The following is a 19375-nucleotide window of genomic DNA, read 5'->3' as shown; positions in this document are numbered from 1 at the left end:
ACAAGCCCAGAAGGGATATGTGTGTATACATACTGCTAGCGAAACCCAGGCTACACACCATGACTTTCGTTCTTCAACAGGTTCACACCACACTCGAAGGATACCTGGGGCGCACCATTGACTTTTGAAGTTTTACCGTCATATTGAGTGACTCCGGAGCCTCCAGAGAAATCATTATTTATTCTCATTACCTGCGGAGATTACTATTCGACTTATATTTACAGAATCTAGCTATAGCCCGAAGAAGTCTATGGTTTACTTCACCAAGACGAAACACGTGTTGGTGGCTAATTTGTTTCATGAAGAATAACATCATAAATAAAAGAAGATATGAAGATCACTTCTCTTTCAGGATTTATTTGAAGAACTTTTATTCAAGTCCCTGTTTAGCTCAGGATATATTCTGTTTTTTGTGACATATGTGGTTTTGTATTTACATTACCCATTTTGGTTGTTGGTGGGTGGCCATACCCTTATCCTTGGAGCTCTAAAGATTGTGAATTTGGACTATTGTCACATCCCAGCGCAATTAGCACTCAGTCACCCTTTCTATATTGTTGGTCCCATATAATGTCCAAGCACACCCTAGTTCACAGACTTCGTGGTATCCAGAAAAGGACAGGACAAACATCATCGGCAATACCACAGATCCAAACAAAGGCCATAACATAGGGAAGCAGGGCACACATCAAAGAGACCTCAAGCCAGCAGAAACAGGGCTGAGACAAATTTAGCTGAACCCAGAAATACATGGGGCGGGGAGGAGGGGAATGCACTCCTCTGTCCTGCAGTGAAGGGGGCTCCAGGGCATCACACAAAGCAGATATTCCCCAGCATCAATCCCTAATGGGAGCACAAAGGTGTACACCACACCCAGCACCCATCTGTGGATGTATACCAGAGACTAGGTAGGGCCTGCACCACACAGCCCGTGGACAAGCCCAGAAGGGATATGTGTGTATACATACTGCTAGCGAAACCCAGGCCACAAATGCAGAAACGACTATGGCATCAGTAAACTGAGCAAACAGTTGACTGAAGGAAGGAAAGGCCCAGGCAGAGCCTAAACGATAAGTAGGAGCTCTCTTCTGGAGAAGGAGGTCGGAGGGGTAGTTTTCTGAGAAGATCTACAAATCAGGAGGATTCTGTCGAGAGGAGGTTTCCAAATAACTATCAATCATAGGTCATGCTGTGAGTACACTTTTATTCAAAGCCAAATCCTCTTTTCATCTAACTTTATTTCAGATTCCTATGCAGTCAGGGTGGCTCAGTAAGTAAAACACTCACGCTTGTCTTAACAGTGGTCAAGTTTGAACCTTGGCTAGATCAACTGTGTTCTCTCCATTTGTGTTGGCTAAACTAAACACCATTATTGTGGGTGGTACCATCTGTTACTTACTGCATTTGCGAATTGCAATACTGTAGTATGGAGAAGTCGGTTTCTTAAAAAATTCTAATTAAATAGGAATATTTCCAGTTGAAATGCTGACATCTCATGTATTGTTGCTCCAAAGGGACTGAGTTTAATTTCTGAAGTCCTAAGCAAAAGAAATCCTGTAAAGCAGAAACCATGTTTTTCTTTCTTTATTCTTAGTAGGAGAGCCCTGTCATTTCTAGTCACATACTGCATTAAGCGTATGCTGCCTTTTGTCACACCATAGTTTTTATCCCATTGTTTTAACACTGTATAGCAAGAGTATATTTTCCACTTTAACTCCTTGTGTCCATGATTACCCAGAACATGGTACAGAAAAACCTGGAAACCAGCAACAGAAGAAAACACCCAAGCACCAAAACTGTCAACTCATCATTTTCAAACAAGAATATAGTTTATTCCTTATAAAAAATCAAAACACTGAGTTTAAGGAGGCTCCTTAATGCCTGGAGTCAGTCTTGTCTCATTTGATAGTAGTCTTAGGTGGGGTTTTATAAAGGCCACACAAACCTCACCTATTTGTTCTGCAGCTTGACAAGAGATGCCTGCTCGAGGTGCCTGTCCAAATTGTGCTGTAGGCTCACTTGATGCCTATTGGTGATGACCGCTGTAGGAAAAGGTCAAGATTCTTGAAGGGCAGCGAGTAGAATTTAGCGCTTACCTGTGAAAGCTTGCTAAGCCTAACTTAAATGGAGGTCCATTGGGCCTGTAGACAGTTTCCAGATCTCTAAAAGTCTGAATTAGTCTTTAGAACCTGCTTTGGGGTCTGGGGGAGTTAGAAATGTGTTTCGGTAATGAAAGGCTTTGTTTCAAGTTCTCCAAACCCTGTTGTGTGATGCCCTGGAGGGCCATTCCTGCCACTGTTGAGTACTTACTATCTCCTTTGAGCACAGTATGCGGTGCCAGTGGAAGCTCATTATTTCTAGCTAATGATGTTCTGATGCCAGTCCATGATAGTCTGTAACCTTTCCATGTAAATCAGTAAATCCAGATTAGTTATTCCGACATTGAATTTATTAGTAGTTTAATATATCCTTCAATGACTGGGTAGTCTCCCTTTTTTGTTGGTTATTGTAGATTTAGTGTTTGGGACTTGTGTGGGATATACTTTGGTATCATTCATCCTGCCCTCTGCGTGAAGACCCCAAAGTGCTTTCAGTATTGGCCAGCATTGTGCCTCACATGAGGTTCACAGGGATTCTCCTGGAGGCTGATATGTTTACTTTTAACTGATATTAGTCAAGCAGTGGTTGCAGTCCGTTGAAGGCTGATGATGTGAGAGGGACTAGTTTGGAACACATTGATTCGTGGGCATAGAACTTGAGAAATAAGTCTTCATGAACCGCATTCAACCTTGTTGAGCATTGCATTGTAAGAAATTGTGTTGCTGGTTGACTGTGGGGGGATGGGAGGGTTGGTGAGCCCTGGTCAAAGAGCAACCACAATCCTGGTCAAAGGTAAAGGCACATGCAAATCCCAGATTAACCTGTGCTCAACCCCCTAGTAGCTTGGCACAGAGAAGTCGGGCTTAACTTAAAGACAATGTGTAAAGTATTTTTGCAACATTTCAAACCATAAAACAGTGAAGACACCACACAAGAGAACCCCACTTCCCCCCGGTTAGAAAAATAGAGCTGAATTTAATTAATAAAACAAGGCCAATACGACAAAAATCCAATCTGAATTTTTAACGAATGAGCTGCATTATTGGGCATAACTTGCCAACTGCATCTTTCTGGTGGTTGTTCTGGACTATATTCAAAGGTTAAAGCAGACTACAATGGAGTGCGGTTTGGATACAGTCCCAGACTAGTGCTGCTAAAAGTTACATTCTCAAGTTTTGCACTGCAGAGGGTCGCAGAGAGCAAGGAGTGTCATGGGCAATGGGCTGGGTGTCGCAGACAGGCGAGCTGGTACTTTGCATTGGCGGTCCTTCATGGGTGATCGATGCTTGCTGTGTGATGAAACAGGCTGATGGCTCGTGCTGATTTCGGTGCGAGCACTGCAGTTCTGCTAAAAACGTGGTTGCTTAAGCGCCCAAAAGCTTGATTTCAAGAGCCAGTCAGCCACACTCAGTCCAGGAACTGAGAGGCAACATTTGGGCAGTGTGCGGGGGAAGGGTCAGGAGCTCAATACAGCAGGGTCCAGGAGCTGGTTGGGGAGGCTTTTATGTGCCAGAGGTGAAGATCAGGAGGCCAACAGACTAGCCCTTTGAGGTACTGGGTTGAAGTTGATAGTCCAGATCTTGCCCAGGCACAATCGCAACCGGTCAGCACAGAAGGGCAGCAGAGTGGCAGTCCTTGTAGCAACACAACAGTTTTTTTTCCCGGCAGAGTATCCACAGGTCCAGAAGTGTACTAAAGAGTTGGTGTCTGAGGTCCAATATTTATAACCAGTTGTCCATTTGAAGTGGGGGAGAAGCTTCTACAGCTTTCTCTTTGATGTTCCCATGCATCATGGCTTCCCTCTCCTGGCTCCAGTGTAACTACAGGGGGTATGGAACCCTTGGTGTGAAGGCAGAACACAGCCTATTCAGGTGTAATTGGGGCTCCCTCCCATCCTGCCAATGATGGCCCATCCAGGCACACCTCAGCTGTTGCTGTCTAGGAGGAATACACAAAGCCCAAATACACCCACTCATGTGACCAAGGACAAACTGCGGGCACCAAATGGATAAGGCAAGAAAATGTTAACTTTATTAAAGTGGCATTTTCAGATTTGCAATTTACGATCAAACTTCACCTTAAGTTAGGATTGCAAATTGTGATTACAAACATGAACTGGTAATCTCTTCCCATCTTGAAGTTACACTTATAAAATGTAATAATGCAACTCAGTTATCCTATTGGATAGATAGGACTTGCAGTAGTGAAAAACAAGTGTAAGATTTTTTTCTCTACCACAATAGTTAAAACTTAAAAGTACATGCTGCCAACCCACTAGTAGCATTCAATTTTACAGGCTCTGGTCACAAGTAGTTCCACTTTACTAGAGACATAAAAGTAAGCTAAATGTGCGAATTGGTTATAAGCCGATTCTACTATGTTTTAAGAGAGCACACACACACACACTATAACGTTGCTTTGCAGTGGTATAGGGCACAGAGTCCAAAGGCTAATCCAAACAAATTCAGTAAAAAGTGGAAGCAAAGGAAAAGTTGGGGGCTGAGCCTGCAGAAAGTGCCAAGAATTAATTGAAAATGTTTGTTATTGCAGTTGATGGCCTTAGTTCAACAAGTATGCCCAAACGTGGGCCTCGTGCTCACTGTGCCGTTGGACTAAAGCTGTGCCTCACTTATGAGACCTAAGCAGTTCGAAACAGATCTGGGGTTGCTTGTCGTCCCTTCTGGTGGGGGCTTAGTCTGGCAGTTCGTTATGGACTGTTCCCATGAGGCCTGGGGTTGGCACTGATTTTTCATAAGGTGGCCATTGTCTAGAGCGGCGTGGTGGGCAAAAAACAATGGACTGGAACACAGCCCGTGCGATTGCCAGTGGCTGGGATTAATTCAAGCATTCCAAATATCACTTTGTTGCAGTTGACGCCTTAAGTGCAACATTTCTGCTTAGACGTGGGTCTCGTGCTCACTGCACCATAGACCTCAAGTTGTACTTCACTGATGAGACCTATGCATGTCTAAACCGATCTGGGATTGTTTGCGGTCCCTTCTGAAGGGAGCCTCGACTGGTATTTAGGATGGACTGTTCCCATGAAGAGGAGGAAAGTTACTACTAATTTGTATAATGAGAACTTTTGCCATGGTGGCTGAAAAATGATTGACTGGAATGCAGCCCCATGTGTTTGCCAATGGCCGAGAATTTACGCGTTCCATCCATCACCTTGTTTGTTTTTTGTTTTTTATAACAATTTTTATTAGAGTTTCCAAGTTTAATAGTACACCCCACCCCACCCCTCCGCCCCGCCCCTGGAGAACAGGTATCCGACACTTTTTATTTACACCATAAACAATAATCATTTTAGACAATTTTAAGATCGAAAAGATAACAAGTGATTAGAGATGTTTCAAAATTACAGCAAATGGCCCATATGTATTATTACAACAGTTAGGCATCCTAAATCCATGCTAGCAGTGGTGCCCAGATCTTCATGCCCCAATTCCGCTTAACCCTCCCTTTATTTCTATAGATTGCAACCTCCAGGCTGCAGGTCGAAAGCAGTCGAGGTCTCCATTCTAAAAATGATGGGGGTAGCGGATCTATCCATGCTGATGCGACGCACAGCCTGAAGACCGCCATAGCTACAAACATCAGCCCTTGTATTTCATGAGGTCGGGCGGTGCTGGATATACCCAGCAAGACTTCTTCATTAGTGATATTAACCCTACAATGTGCGATGCTCGAGATAAAGTCGGAAACTTCTGTTAATACATTGACTAGATTTGGGCATGAGGCGAACATATGAGTTTAATCTGCTGCGGGAGATGCGCATCGTGGGCAGGTTGTTCCTTTCCCCGTCCCCCATTTAGCTAGTTTTCCAGGAGTATAATATAATGAGGAAAAGGTTTTAAAGAATTGTGCCTGGAGTTTCATTGACATTAAGCAGGTGAGTGACATTTCGTAAGCATTAATAGAGATTTGAGGACAGACCCCCAACCTAGTCTGCCATGCCACCCCATGTTTATCCATATCATCGGGTAGTAATGAATTTAACCCAGCGTATATTTCGCCAATCCTCTGAGCTTTAGCTGATCTTAGTTTCTCAATAATTTGAGAGGGAAGAAATTTGATACGGCCGCCGCCCTTCTTTGATATAAAATCCCGTACCTGGAGGAATTTTAAAAAATCTCGATTTGTCAAATTGAAATTTGTTTTCAATTCGTCAAATGATTTGATTCTTTGATTCCGTGAGTAGAAAATAAGCACCCCAGTTGCGTAACACCTGATTCAACCCACCTCTGCATATATACATCCTGAAATATTTCGGGAAGATCCGTATTCTGTGACACAGGGGTATAGAAGGAATACCGACCTAAGCCTACTAATTTTTTTACATTGCCCCATACTTTATAGACACTAGAGATTGTCTTAAATTTCACTTTTTTAAAATGATCATCATTAATGTGGCGCCATAGACAACCAGCGCTTCCGTCACCCAGGATAAGTTCTTGCGGGGTAGTATGTTGTGACCATCCGGGTTAGCCATAAGTAAATTAACACTGTATTTTAGCACTGTAGCCCAATAATATAATTTGAAATTGGGTAATGACCAGCCACCTCGCTCTCGGGGTAGAGTAATCCATTTAAGTGCTCTGCGTGGTCTATTATATCCCCATAAAAAACGAGAAAACATAGTGTCTATGTTTTTAAAAATTAGTGGCGAAAATTCTAAGCATATAGCTCGAAATAAATAAAGAAACTTTGGAAAAAATAACATCTTGACAACATTAGTTCTACCCCCAATTGTTAGATGCAGATTATGTAACCGCAGTAGTTCTTTCTTGGTGCGGTATATTAGGGGCTCAATATTATCCTCGACGATGTTTTCAAGTTTAGCGCTATTACTGACCCCTAAATATGTCGCCTTATCACATATCCTCGTGTCGTTCATCGTGATTTTATTATTCAGTACTATCTGAGTTTTGTTAGTTTAATTTATATCCTGAAACATACCCGAAATCATGCGCTTCCTTTTCTATCAATGTTATAGCGTTGTTAGGGTCACCTGTAACTATAGCTATATCGTCTGCATATGCCGTACATTTAGTTTCTAAATCCCGTACTTTAATTGAGGGAATTAAGGTATTTTTTTCTAGGCTGTGTATAAATGCATCAATATAGATGGCAAACAGGAGGGGCGAGCAAGGACAGCCCTGTCTTGTACCCCTAGTAATGGCGAAGCTTTCAGAAAGAACCCCATTAATCAAAACGCAGGCACTAGGATTTACATAAAGCCGTTTAATTGCTATTATATATTTTTCTCTGATCCCACACTTAGTCATGGCTGCCCATAAGTATTTCCAGGAGACCCTATCAAACGCTTTTTCTGCGTCCAGCAGTATAAGCGCCAGAGGGTCTCCTGTCACTCCCGTGTAGTCAAAGAGGGATATAGCTCTTTGTATGTGATAAATAGTAGATCGTCCAGGAACGAACCCATGTTGCCGTTCAGAGACTATTTTATGGATAATAGGTGCCAGCCGTGATGCCAGTATTTTTTAATAGATTTTCGAGTCCCCATTGATCAAAGTAATGGGGCGATAAGAGCCCATTTCTTTGACATCCTTGTTTTTTTTAGGGAAGACTATTATTTTGGCCGATGACCAGGACCTTGGTGGGTTCCCCCCCCCCGAAAAATATATTGAAAAAGTGATGTTATAATAATATTCAGTTGTGGAGCGAATTTGATGTAAAATTCGGTGGGAATCCCATCCATACCTGCTGCTTTTCCCTTAGCCAGGCCCTTTATTGCAAGTAGTATTTCCTCCCAAGAGATTGCCCCATCTAAAAGTTCCTGGTCTTCAATTCCCAGGCACTTGGGAGTGAATAAATCCAGGTAGGTTTTAGGGTCGCCACATTCGTTGTCGTCTTCGTGGTATAGTTTCCTATAAAACTTTTGGAATGCCATACTTATTTCAGCGGGTTCAGATCTTAGCCCCAAATCTGAGTCCCTGATTTCTTTTATTAGTGCAAACGAGGTCTCTTCTCGTGTTCTGATAGCTAATTGATGTCCCACTTTTTCACTCAGTTCATGTTTTTTCCCTATTGATGCTGGATCTAGCAATTGCCCTCTCAACTAATATTTCTGAAATATAGTTTTTAGCGATAGCCAAGTTGCACATCGCCTTGTCTATCGGCCTTTCTTCCTGTACCTTGTTTGTTTATGAATTGATTTAGTACTACATTGCGTATAGTGTCAAAAGCTATTGTAAAGATCGGAAAACATGACCGTTCCAAGTTAAAGATTATTAGAAGTTCTTTTCTGATATGTAGTAATGCTGTATGTTGACCAGCATGGTGGAACCCCTATCTGTAATCAATGTATGCAGGTTGTTTAATTTCTATATTGAGTGAAAAGAAATTGGTAGTCCTCTGATTCCAATACCCTTGCAAATCCTAGAAGGAAGAAATTAACAGTATTTCTAAAATTACATTTAAACAGGGTATGCATTCCGATTCAGGGACTTTTTTCCACTGAAGTCATTGCATGCTAGAATTTGTGAGGCACATCGATAGTGGATATTGGAACATTGAGGGCAGCGCTTAATTTATATAAAAAGAGGGTTGGGCCCTCAAGAGGCCACTGAAGCTTGCACAACCATTGCCCCAGCCAGCGCTTCCAACAGTACCCTGCTAACTATGACACCCAACAAGTGTGAAAATCCAGACATTAGTCCACGTGGCGGTCAGACATTAGTCACTTTTAATGTAAGTTGATTTACTAAACAACTGTTGTAGTTTTCATCACAAAATTAGACTAACGGCACCACCATGTGGCGGGGTGTCATATGTGCCAGTGTTGACAATTAAGTTCCGTTTCCGAGCACGGGAAACCACCGGATCAAATTAATCACTGATGAGGGTATTGAGAGATGATGCATAATGTTATCAGATATAGGGAAATTTAAGAAATCAAGCACTGTAGATTTTGGTGAACCCACAAGCTTTCTTCAAGGGACAGAAAATGTTAACATAGGAAAATTAGCACTTTTGTGCAGTCTCCCCAGATATGTTTTTTCTTTTATTGGACTGGATTGCTGACCTACTTTGACACTGGTGGTGGCAGACTTCTAAGCAGGCTGTCTTCTACATTTGCTCGATCCCTCAAATATGGAGTATAGTGGGAAAATACCAGTTAGCTTATTTGAGCTTGAGTAGACCCACAGTCAAAATTGATAAAAGCAAGTGCAGGTGGCATACTTTACATTTCGAATTTGGAACTCTCACACCGCCACATGTTGGCCTTAAAAATGATAGGACATGGGTAGAAATTTAGCCGACCCCCTTGAGGTTTAGGATCCATTTGAAAATGCCATAGTAAAATAATTTTTGACCTCCAAGTCTTAAATCTACCATTAGTAGTGCCACTACCTAGCAGGAATTGGGCCCAGTTCCCTGGGGTGCATGTTTAAAAATACCAGTTAGGATTTCTACAGAAAACAGGAACTTAAACATCCTGGTATCAGAGGGTCTGAAACAAATGTGTACAGATACGTTTACGTACAGTTTACCAATTCCATTTTTGCATCTTTGTAATGCATAGTTCAGATCTAATGTGTTTGGTGCCGCCCGAATAGCCTCCCGCCGGGCAGGTATTTTAATTAATTACATAATTCATTAAATCATGTGATAAATATCTATAAGTAATGGTATATTGTCTTACTGCTTATGGTATAGTCCTCAGTAACCCTATCGTTCAAGTTTAAGCCTGTAGCCCATAACAATACTTGCTGTGTGCATATATGTTGAAGTTAAAGAGCAGGGTCCTCATTAAAGTCTGGAGCCACTAGGGTAGGAAGTAATTCTTTATTTCATGTTTGGCCCTTAATTTACAATAGCAGGTCCATCCTTCCGCCAACTCCTTACCTCCTATCTTTATGACCACACATCAACATTCTTCTACATTATTCACTCCCAGCATCCCAGACACCAGCTCAGACATAAACCGGAATTGGGGAGGGACTCCGGATACAGTAATACTGTCATAACAGAATGGTATGATCACTGTTCTCATAGATAAACTCTTATGCAAATAGCCTCTATCCATAATAGAATAGCAAAGATTCTCTAATACCTTCCACCCTGTGCTTCTTGTCATGACACCCTGCTTACCAACGGGTCCCTTAGAGCTCAAGCCCAGCAACTGATTACTAAGTACTCTTGTTTGCTACTGAGTTACAATAGCTGGGCATAGAGTGAGTGCTTTCTTTTAGGCAACCATCGTAAAGACAAACGTTATACATCTATACCACAAGAAAGGGGAGGACCATCGCTACGTGCCTTGAGCTATGCCCATCCCAAGGACATTTTCTCACCAATGAGCTTGTTGTCCAGTCATGTGGGTAAAGTTTTACATAACTTGAATGATCAAAGTACGCCTTTAAGATGGGATTTTACTAGCTAACCAAACTGTTTAATGTTTCAAAATCTCTATTTGTGTTGTACTATGAAATATTTTGACACTTCAGGTCCATATTTTCTGCAAGAGTTGGAGTATAATAACTCCCACTACGTCTTTTGTGTGCAAGTATAGATTTGGGAAGGTTCCAGGAATGTGGTATGCTCCTCATAATTGCTGCGAGTTATATGGCAGCTTATCCCTAATGTCTCATAGCTCACAGGGTGGGGGTATGAAATATCTGTCATTTTCTCCTTCCCGCAAAATTCTCACTCCCAAACGTCTGTGGGCTTGGTACATTTAAAAAGGTGCATCTCGAGGTGGGGGCATGCAACAGTTGGTCTCCTTGAACCTGTAGGAGGTTTATTTCCATGATCGTATTTCTCCTCAGCAAACAAAGTATTTCACATTCATGGTAGGAGATTTGTGCATTCAATTTACTGCTTTACCACTTGAGCTGATGTTAGATTCTTGGGCTTTTCGAAACCGATGGCTTTAGCTGTAGCCTGCCTCCATCAGAAGAGCGTACATGTTTACCGATACCTAGTCAGGTTGCTGAAAGCTGCTCCACTGCAGTTGCAGACAATCTTTTAGCCATCATCAACCTTTTGCACAATCTCTGGCTTTCAATCAACCCCTTTTCTGCTTCCCTCCCAACTAATCAAGTTTATCGTCGCTGTTCTGCATGTTTCCCAGATGTTGGCCTTTCCCCAGGTGATGTGTAAAAGTTCATGAGAATGTGGTATCCCATCCTAAAAAGAGTTTTAACCTTTTGCGTGCGCCCTCCGACGTCACGGTGGACGTGTGCGGAGGACGGCTGGGGGCCGTCCTGACCACGCCCAGTCATAAATCTCCCGCGGCGGAATTCCAGCCGTGGTCAACGGGTTAAGGCTGCTAGACCTGATGTTGGTTTTTCTAGTCCCTCGTACTAGTGTTAAACCCTTGGACTGGACCCTACAGTGCCATTGGAACCGGTTATGTGGTTCGATTCACTACCACATTTTTCTAGCACTCTTCTACAGTTACTCCATTTTTGGACCTTTTGGCCTCTCTACCCTTTATCCATGGTCCTAGCAGACAATACTGATATATGCATCTCTCCAGGGATAAGGTGTTTATCTGGCTCACTTTTCCTTCAAAGCTTGGTTGTTACCTCAAGGGTATGCTCAACCCCAACCTCTTGGAATTGTTTGTAGTGAGGCTGGTTCTGTAAACCTTTCTGCTGCATCTTCGAGTAATGCAAAAACAACAGTTGATGGACAGAATGCAGAACAATGTCATACATTCACCCCAGTACAGAGATCTGGCCTAAATCCATCGTTTTTTTGCACTCCACACCACCCCAGTTCAGACATGGCCATATGCAAATCAGCCTTGACCCTGTGCCTCATTGGAACAGCCCAGTCCGAACTGCCAAGCCATGTCTTTCCTGGACCGGTCCTAGGATGCTTGATTCCGGTCCAGGAAAGATATGGCTTGGCAGTTCGGGCTGGACTGTTCTGCATTCTGTCCATCAACTGTTGTTTTTGCATCTTCGAGTAAAGCATGTTCGGGTTCTGAACTATATTGTTCAGGCAATGGACAAGTTAAGAGGACTAGGATTGCATCCCTTCTAAGAAGCCATGGGAGCTCTGTCCTAGGTAGCAGACCATGCATTGGTCCATCAGCAGCTAATGTGCTGTAGAAGGACATCTTTGCCTGCACACTACCTTAGTTTACCTGTCTCTGCGACAAGAGCAGTGAAAAAGGATTTGAAACTCCCTTTCCTCTAGTGAAGTTTCCCAGAAATCAAATTTTTTTGCAGCAGCTTCTAACAAGATGTGTTCCTCTATTGTTCCAGGCAGCACCCTCTCTTGGTTTCTCCAACATAAACGCCCTGCATTCCATGGATCTTCTTTCTTCACCATGCCTTTCCAGCTGTACCTTTATTGCAGATGTCCATTGAAAAAATGTGATTTCACCCTGATACGCGGATAACCCTCAACTGAGCCAGATCTTCACATCCCATTCTTCTTCATCTTGGTCTTTCCCCACCCTGGAGACTTCTGGTGCGAAAGTACTTACTTTAACAAGAGAAGGGAGATTATTCGCACCAGCTTGAGCATTCTAATCTTGCACACTGGGAAGTCTAGCACTGAGCGCTTCCTTCTATAGCCTTACAGCAGATCTTTCTCTCTCAGCAATGTGCCGTCCCATCTTGGTGGTATACTGAAGATGGGACGAGTTTGCTTCTGGTTACCGGTATAAAATTGTGGAATTGCGCTGTGCAGCAGTAGCCCTTTTTTTTTTTGTTGCAGTTTACTATCATTGAGCGGGTGTTGAACCTGGCACAGTAAACTGATGTCTAGCCGTGCCCTTGGCTTGAGTACTCACAATGAATCGGGCATCACTTTCAATTTTATGGTCGGCATTTTTCCACTCTGAAATATCGATCTCCTGGGAAACTGTTCCCCTAATCCCTGATGGTCTTAGTACACTACTGTTGTGAACAAGTGGGTACACAGGCCTTGCTGGCTGTTTGCAACTTCACTCCACTAGAGGCCCAGCATCTGCTCTCTTGAAGGGCGTTCATATTCAAACCATCTGGGAAGCAAGCAATTAAGCCTCTGTCCACTCCCTTCACCAGACATGGTATTCTTTCATAACAGTGGGAGCATTTTCAGATTAGCTGAGCAGTGCTTTAATCCTTCTTCCTGTAATACTATCCAGGTCTTCAATTATCCACTTTCAAGGATGCTGTGGGAATGGTTCGCTCAAGGGGTTTACTCGAGTGGGTATCCTATCGAAGAATAACTTCCCTTTGCTAACCTGCTTTCTGATGGTTACAATAGCCAATGCAGATTCCAGCCATCATCATTACACCCCCCACCTTGTGAGGCTATCTTTCCAATTTTTTGTCATTATTTAATTTCTCCCTTCTATGTCCCTTTCCTGCTCAGGGAGTAGGCCAACCCTGGACAAAATTAACACCAAGACTGACATACACTTATATCTGATGCATCACTGGCAGGCTTCTGTGCCTTAGCATTGCTATGAAAAATTTCTGGATCCATTCGGACCTCTAGCAAGGGCTTTTCTTATGGAATCTGCGGAAACTAAACTGTCCATGACAAAGAACAATACCGAAGGAAAATAACTGTTTTGTTGGAAATAGTTACTGTGACAAAATGGAACTATGGAAATGGTTACGTGCAAGGATAGTCAATGAGCCTTCGAGGCCTCTGGTTTGTGGGAGCAGCCTTGTGCGTAGTTACTGCATCCTCTATGGGTTCCGGAGTAGGGTGCTACTCGCCGAAAAAGTGCTTCGACGCTTCGTCAGGGGTACTACTAAGCAGTATATAAATGAAATTACAATACAAAATAGTGTTCTTTAAAGACCTGCACCTTGTTTTTCCTCGAACTGCGCTCCAGCCCCCTCTTGTAGAGATTTTAAACCTCACATTCCTTTTGTGAAACTAAAAAAAAAACTTTTGCATCCTATATTTTATTTCGTATTTGTCATTTAATACATTATGGACTGTTACTGGGTGGGAGGTTAGGGGGGGTTTGGTTGCGGTACATTGTGTCTTTCAGTATCTGCAGATGTTCAAAGCTTGTTGCACAGAGCGGATCCTGAATGGTACTCTGTGAGTAGCTTCACTTCACTTTATTTTAGCTATCTCCGCGGTTTGCTTTGAATAGCTTTGCTTGCAGCTTGATTGGGCCCGCGTGGATTTGATTTTGTCTGGCTCTGAACGCGTGAGTTCCACGGTGTAGTGCTGCAGTCAGTTACCTGATCTTCAGCGCAGACCAGATCTCATGAGATCATGAAGGGAGGGCGGAATTCAAATGAGCAGCTCACGCCCCTTTTGCAGTGTGTTCTTGGGGAAAAGCTCCTGCTAGCAAAGCACTTGGCAATGACAGAAGGTGAATGAACGAGCCGGATGGGAGCGTGTGGGGGTGGGGGCAGTGGAGCGGGAGATGAGCGAGCGTGCAAGTTGAAGGGCTGAACTTGCAGGTGGCAGAGATCAGCTGTTCGGAGGCCGGCTTTTGTCTGCGAGCTTTGGCACGGCGAGCTTCGCTCGGGGAGCCGGCGCGCCCTTGACTCCGGCGTTCTCTGGTGTCGCTTTACTTACAACTTTTTGAATAGAGCTGTCTTTTGTTTCTAGCCCCGCTGCTTCCTCGAACGAGAAATATTTCGCTGGCTTTTTTTACTTCTTCATTCTATTTGACTGGTAAAATTGGAAGTCTGTAACTGCTTGTGGGAAAAGATTACATCAGTCTGAGGAGGACTACCATTGGCTTGCCGTCTGCAGTTTCTCTCACTACCTAAAGGACTGTAACCCTTTGAGAGGCGAGCTTCGAGAGTTGCCTTCCTCCCCAGGAGCGGTGCCATGCAACACTGGCGACGTGACAGGTACGGTACAGTAATCCGTTGACACGGTCTGGCGTCCTTGACGGTGCAGCTCGAGCTCGCCAGGGGTTGGAAGAGACCGCGCAGTAAACTCTCCGGACAATCCTTACTTTAAATATGCCGTCGTGCTCGTCCGACTGCTGCCTTTTACACGCTGTCGAGGTAAGATTTAAACATTAACGCGCCCCTCACGGTTTCATACCCTTGGGAAAATGGGTTGGCGGGAGGCGGAGTGGTGGGAGAGCGATTGAAGATGATTTCAACCTACGTAGTTTGCTTTAAGAGATGTAGGTTTACGCTCCAGAGCAGCTTGCATTCAACAATATGGGTTTGTGTTAAGGTGCTATGCTTGGAATCCTAAAACGTCATGGTCGACTCTGAAAATTGATCGGTAGGAGGGCTGCGAGGCACTGCATTCAGAATACACCGACGCATTTCTCCATCCCTCCAAAAAAGCCTTTTTTTGTGTGACGCCTTTTTCATCGTTATCGAGGCCTCCTTTAACATGGTGTTGACTCCTACAAATGGTATCTTTAATAATGTTTCTGACAAATTCGAGACCCCTTAAAAACGTAAGATGCGACTTTACAATGTGAAAACGTCACTTCTGCCGGGGAACTCGGTAGTCTGAGCCGATGCAAGAGTTAAAGTAATTTGTATGAGCGGGTAACTTACGCAGCCTAAAGCACACATTGGAAGTAGAAGCATATTTTATACAATTTCTTCAAATGTTCCCACTCTTGTTAATGTATAGAACTTAATTCCAAACCACTAAGCTATGAAAAAGGGCGGATGCTAATGTTTAGAAACTGATTTGACGAGGCAGTGCGGAAAAGTATATATTTTTTTGTCTAAAGTGTCGTTTTGTGTTGCAGGTTGTGAAAATCTTCAGTGAAGATGGAACAAGCAAAGTGGTAGAGATTCTAGCCACCATGACAGCCAGGGACCTCTGCCGGCTGCTGGTGTACAAAAGCCATTGCGTGGACGACAACAGCTGGAGCCTGGTGGAGCAGCACCTTCACCTAGGATTAGGTAGGATGGGGTCCCGGCTGGCAGTGTTGTTGTGTACCATGTTCTTCTGCTAAAAGCTAGTGGTACTCGCAGTGCACCCCCCCCCCCCCCCCGCACCTGTAGCTGTTTTAAAGATTCTTAGTATTTAAAGAAGCTGGATTGCTTAGTCGAATAAAATTGGAGTTGCAGTGATTTGTTGCAGCTGCCTAGGTGAATGACTTTGGCCCACTGACGTAGAGTTAATGGAAGTGTACTTCCATTATGTGTACTACAATTTCTGAAGGCCTACAGTCTGGTTTTGTGGTGCGTCACAGGTTCCATGGCATGAGTGATGCCCTAATTTTGTTTGACTGTTATTACAGCGATCCTGTTCTTCCTCTTTCAAAGGTAGCCAGGCGGCCTGCCTCTCAACTGTCTTGAATGGAAACTGTTTTTTCATAAAAAAAAAAGCTGTGGGATGAAAGTATCCACGCACATCTTCTGTTGCAGGCCCGAACTTAGTTAAATGAGTTCCCGCCCGAGCCACCGCCAGCTTTCTTGCCCTTCCCAAGTGGATGACTGAATCTGCATTGGTTTGTCATGCTTCCTTTTGTGGTTTAAGGTCCATTTAGTCAGCGTTTTCCTCAAACATTTGCTGTTTATTTTTTCGTTTATGAAGTTCCTATACACTCTGACTGTTCTCGCCATTTCAGCTATGTGCTTAATGTTTACTGTTTCTTTCACTCGAGGCATCTTTTTGCAGTTTGCCTGACTAGACCCTTTGACTCTTGTATGGGACGTTTCCATTTAGGTTTTTATACCCATTAGCATCACAGTTGCATCTTACTCTTAGAACAGATTACTTATTACACCATAAGAGAAAGTAAACCTTGCTAAATGGCACAGAACAGAGCTTTTCGGTACTGTTTTGAAAGTCACTTGCTTGCCCCCAGACCCTCGGGTCCCCATTTAATGTCAATAGGAAATGTACCTTGTTGGGTGTGGGAGGAGAGCTAAGGGTCCGGTAATTTGTTGAAGAGTTTTGAAATTACACATGTTTGTGTATGGGTATTTGTGTATGGGTGTATGTGTATATATGGGGGTGTGGGTGTATGGGTGGGTGTATGTGTGTGTATCTCTATATAAATATATAAAAATCAGAACATTTTTGCTGTGCATACAGTGCAATTCTTAATGGATCCCTCGTCACTTGGTGTCCATTAGGTTTCAATTAAAACTTCCAAGTCGTTTAGACTTAATATTTATTGCTGTATAGTTTAATTCCTACCCACAGTCCTAGTACCTGTCCAACTCTGATTGCTCATGAGGTTGTGCAAACACTAATTGCATACTTCTCGAAGAACAAGTAGGCCAAGAACAGTTATAAAAATGCATCTTGCCATGTCTTGTGCCAAGACTTTTCAAAACGCAGCACACTCCTCAAAGCCTCTTTGAAAAATTAAAGATTGCTACGTATGGAGAAGTGTGGCTCACTGGTTAGAGGAGGCAGACCTGGAAGCAGACGTCAGCCTGGGACCAGGGTTCAATTCCCGGCTCGGCTGGGTCTTGAGTCCTAAAATGTCCATGGACTCGACAATTCTCGCTCCGGTGCCTACTCGCTTCATGGGTTCACACTCTGCGACTCTGGGCAATAGCTTGCTTAATCTACACAACAGCCCCTCGCGGCGGGATGCCTGGCTTTCACCTTGCGGATACCCTGCCGGGGTTATCTCACAGGGGAATACCAGGACGGGGTCCCTAAGCAAGCACTTAGAAACCGCTTGGTGATTTGCGCTATATAAATTCCTGTACATTTACATTTACATTTATGTGCTACCAAGGTTCACTGTCAGCTGTACTGAATATTCTCCTCAAACAAGGCTCTCATGCAACTTTCTAGCATGACAGAGTAATCTCTATCAAAATTCAGCCTTTATCTTCTGGCTCTGTAACCAGCTGAGATGATCGACATGTACGAGACCTAAAGCCATTGGGGAGAGGATGTAGCCTTATGGCTAGAGCGGTCGACCTCAAAGCTGGGGAACCGGGTTTGAGTCTCGGCAATGACACTCAACATCCTGTGATTCTGGGCAAATCACGTAATCTCCCCGTGCCTAACAAAGATGTCCTTTTGTAACGAAACTGGTGCTTAAGTAAAGCACTCTGATACCCGATATCTTCGGGTTTAGGTCGCGCTACATACAACAATACAAAATACAAGCATTGGCATAGCCAACAGGTCTCGCCTTTTGGCTGTATGAGCGCGGGAGCTGAATCTATCTTCAGTGTCTGCATCAGAGGTATGTCATGAACAAAAACGCATCGGGAGCATGAGGCTTTCCTTTGCAGCCAATCTGTCAACCGCTTTTAGACACAGGTCACTGGGCACAGGTCCCACTGCAACTGCTGCGCCACCTAGTGTCACGTTCCTCGCCCAAACAATTACAAAAAACAAGCAGGTACTCTGTTACAGAGTGTGTCCTTGCCAGATGGTGTGACCCAACACCACAGCTGAAGGAACGTATTGGAGTTACGAAATGGAGACGGCGGGTTGATCACACAACAAAGCGTACAATCTAAAGAACCACGGGATCTGTTAGGATTGCATCAGGAGGTTTGCTAAGGGGCCTAATTAAGTGTGGCTGTGCTCATGTGTGCTTCAGGCACGAGATGGCCTACTGGCTGCACTGAAGGATCCAGCGTCACTAGCTTAAGCTGAGAGTGCTTCAAGCACATGATGATGCTGGTGGAGTGGGTCGGTTTCACTAGCATGCACTGAGTGTGTTCCAAGAACCACATAGTCGGCTAGCTGCACTGCTGTTTTTTTAGCCGTGCACGCATAAACTACACTTGCTCTAAGCACCAGAACGACCCGCTGACCGCACGAGATACTACGCAGCAGCTCAGGACCAGGCCACTGCTTTCGGTCCATTGGATCACTGGGCAGGGCCCTGCTCGACGTGCCTCGCTGATCAGCGTGGCTTATGTTCTTGCCCTTCGCCACAGAGCCTGCTGGTGTTCCATGAGCGCACACGTCAAGCTGTTTCCTAAAGCAATCATAACAAGTTTTATGTTAAGTTAATTTCTATGCTCCTATTATCTGTCACAGCCAATGGTGGTGCTCCTGACTCCTTAGTGTTAATGTCTACACACACGGCGTGCCTAGTACTGGAATGCCATGATGTTGCCTCTTCTTGTGCTCTAGCCAGGCCTTCTTCCATGTGAGACTGAGCATCTGCTACTGCCACTTCCACTCTGCCTTTGCCCCCAGTCCTTCTCTGGAGAGGACCCTAGTGAACCTGAAGAAGTTCCAGGGGAATCAGATAACATGGGAGAAGACTTTTGAAATGGAATATACGCTTGTGCGCTCATAATACTTAATTCTCCACTTTCTTTCTGATTAGTTCTTCCTCTCCTGGCTGCCAAAATACCGGACTGCACTGCTTGTCGCCTAGCCTTCTAAGTTAGTGATGGGTGAGTAGGGGCTG

At 44.0% G+C, this 19375-nt stretch overlaps 1 protein-coding gene across 4 annotated transcripts in view; it reads left to right on the top strand.

Moving 5' to 3' along the window:
• Positions 1-19375, top strand: part of GRB10 (growth factor receptor bound protein 10) — an 807319-nt gene that overhangs the window by 544194 nt on the left and 243750 nt on the right. For all 4 annotated transcript variants that reach the window (XR_013610607.1, XM_078688120.1, XM_078688119.1 and 1 more), the window contains one exon: positions 15773-15929. Coding sequence is in view for 3 of the 4 variants with exons in the window: in XM_078688120.1 (XP_078544246.1) it covers positions 15773-15929 (157 nt within the window). In the remaining variant the exon portion in view is untranslated. The remainder of the gene's footprint in view (positions 1-15772; positions 15930-19375) is intronic.

The sequence above is a fragment of the Lissotriton helveticus genome, chromosome 4_1, assembly GCF_964261635.1.
Source record: "Lissotriton helveticus chromosome 4_1, aLisHel1.1, whole genome shotgun sequence".
NCBI lineage: Eukaryota > Metazoa > Chordata > Amphibia > Caudata > Salamandridae > Lissotriton > Lissotriton helveticus.
Note: the sequence above shows the minus strand (reverse complement) of the source record. Positions and strands in the feature narration are given on the sequence as shown.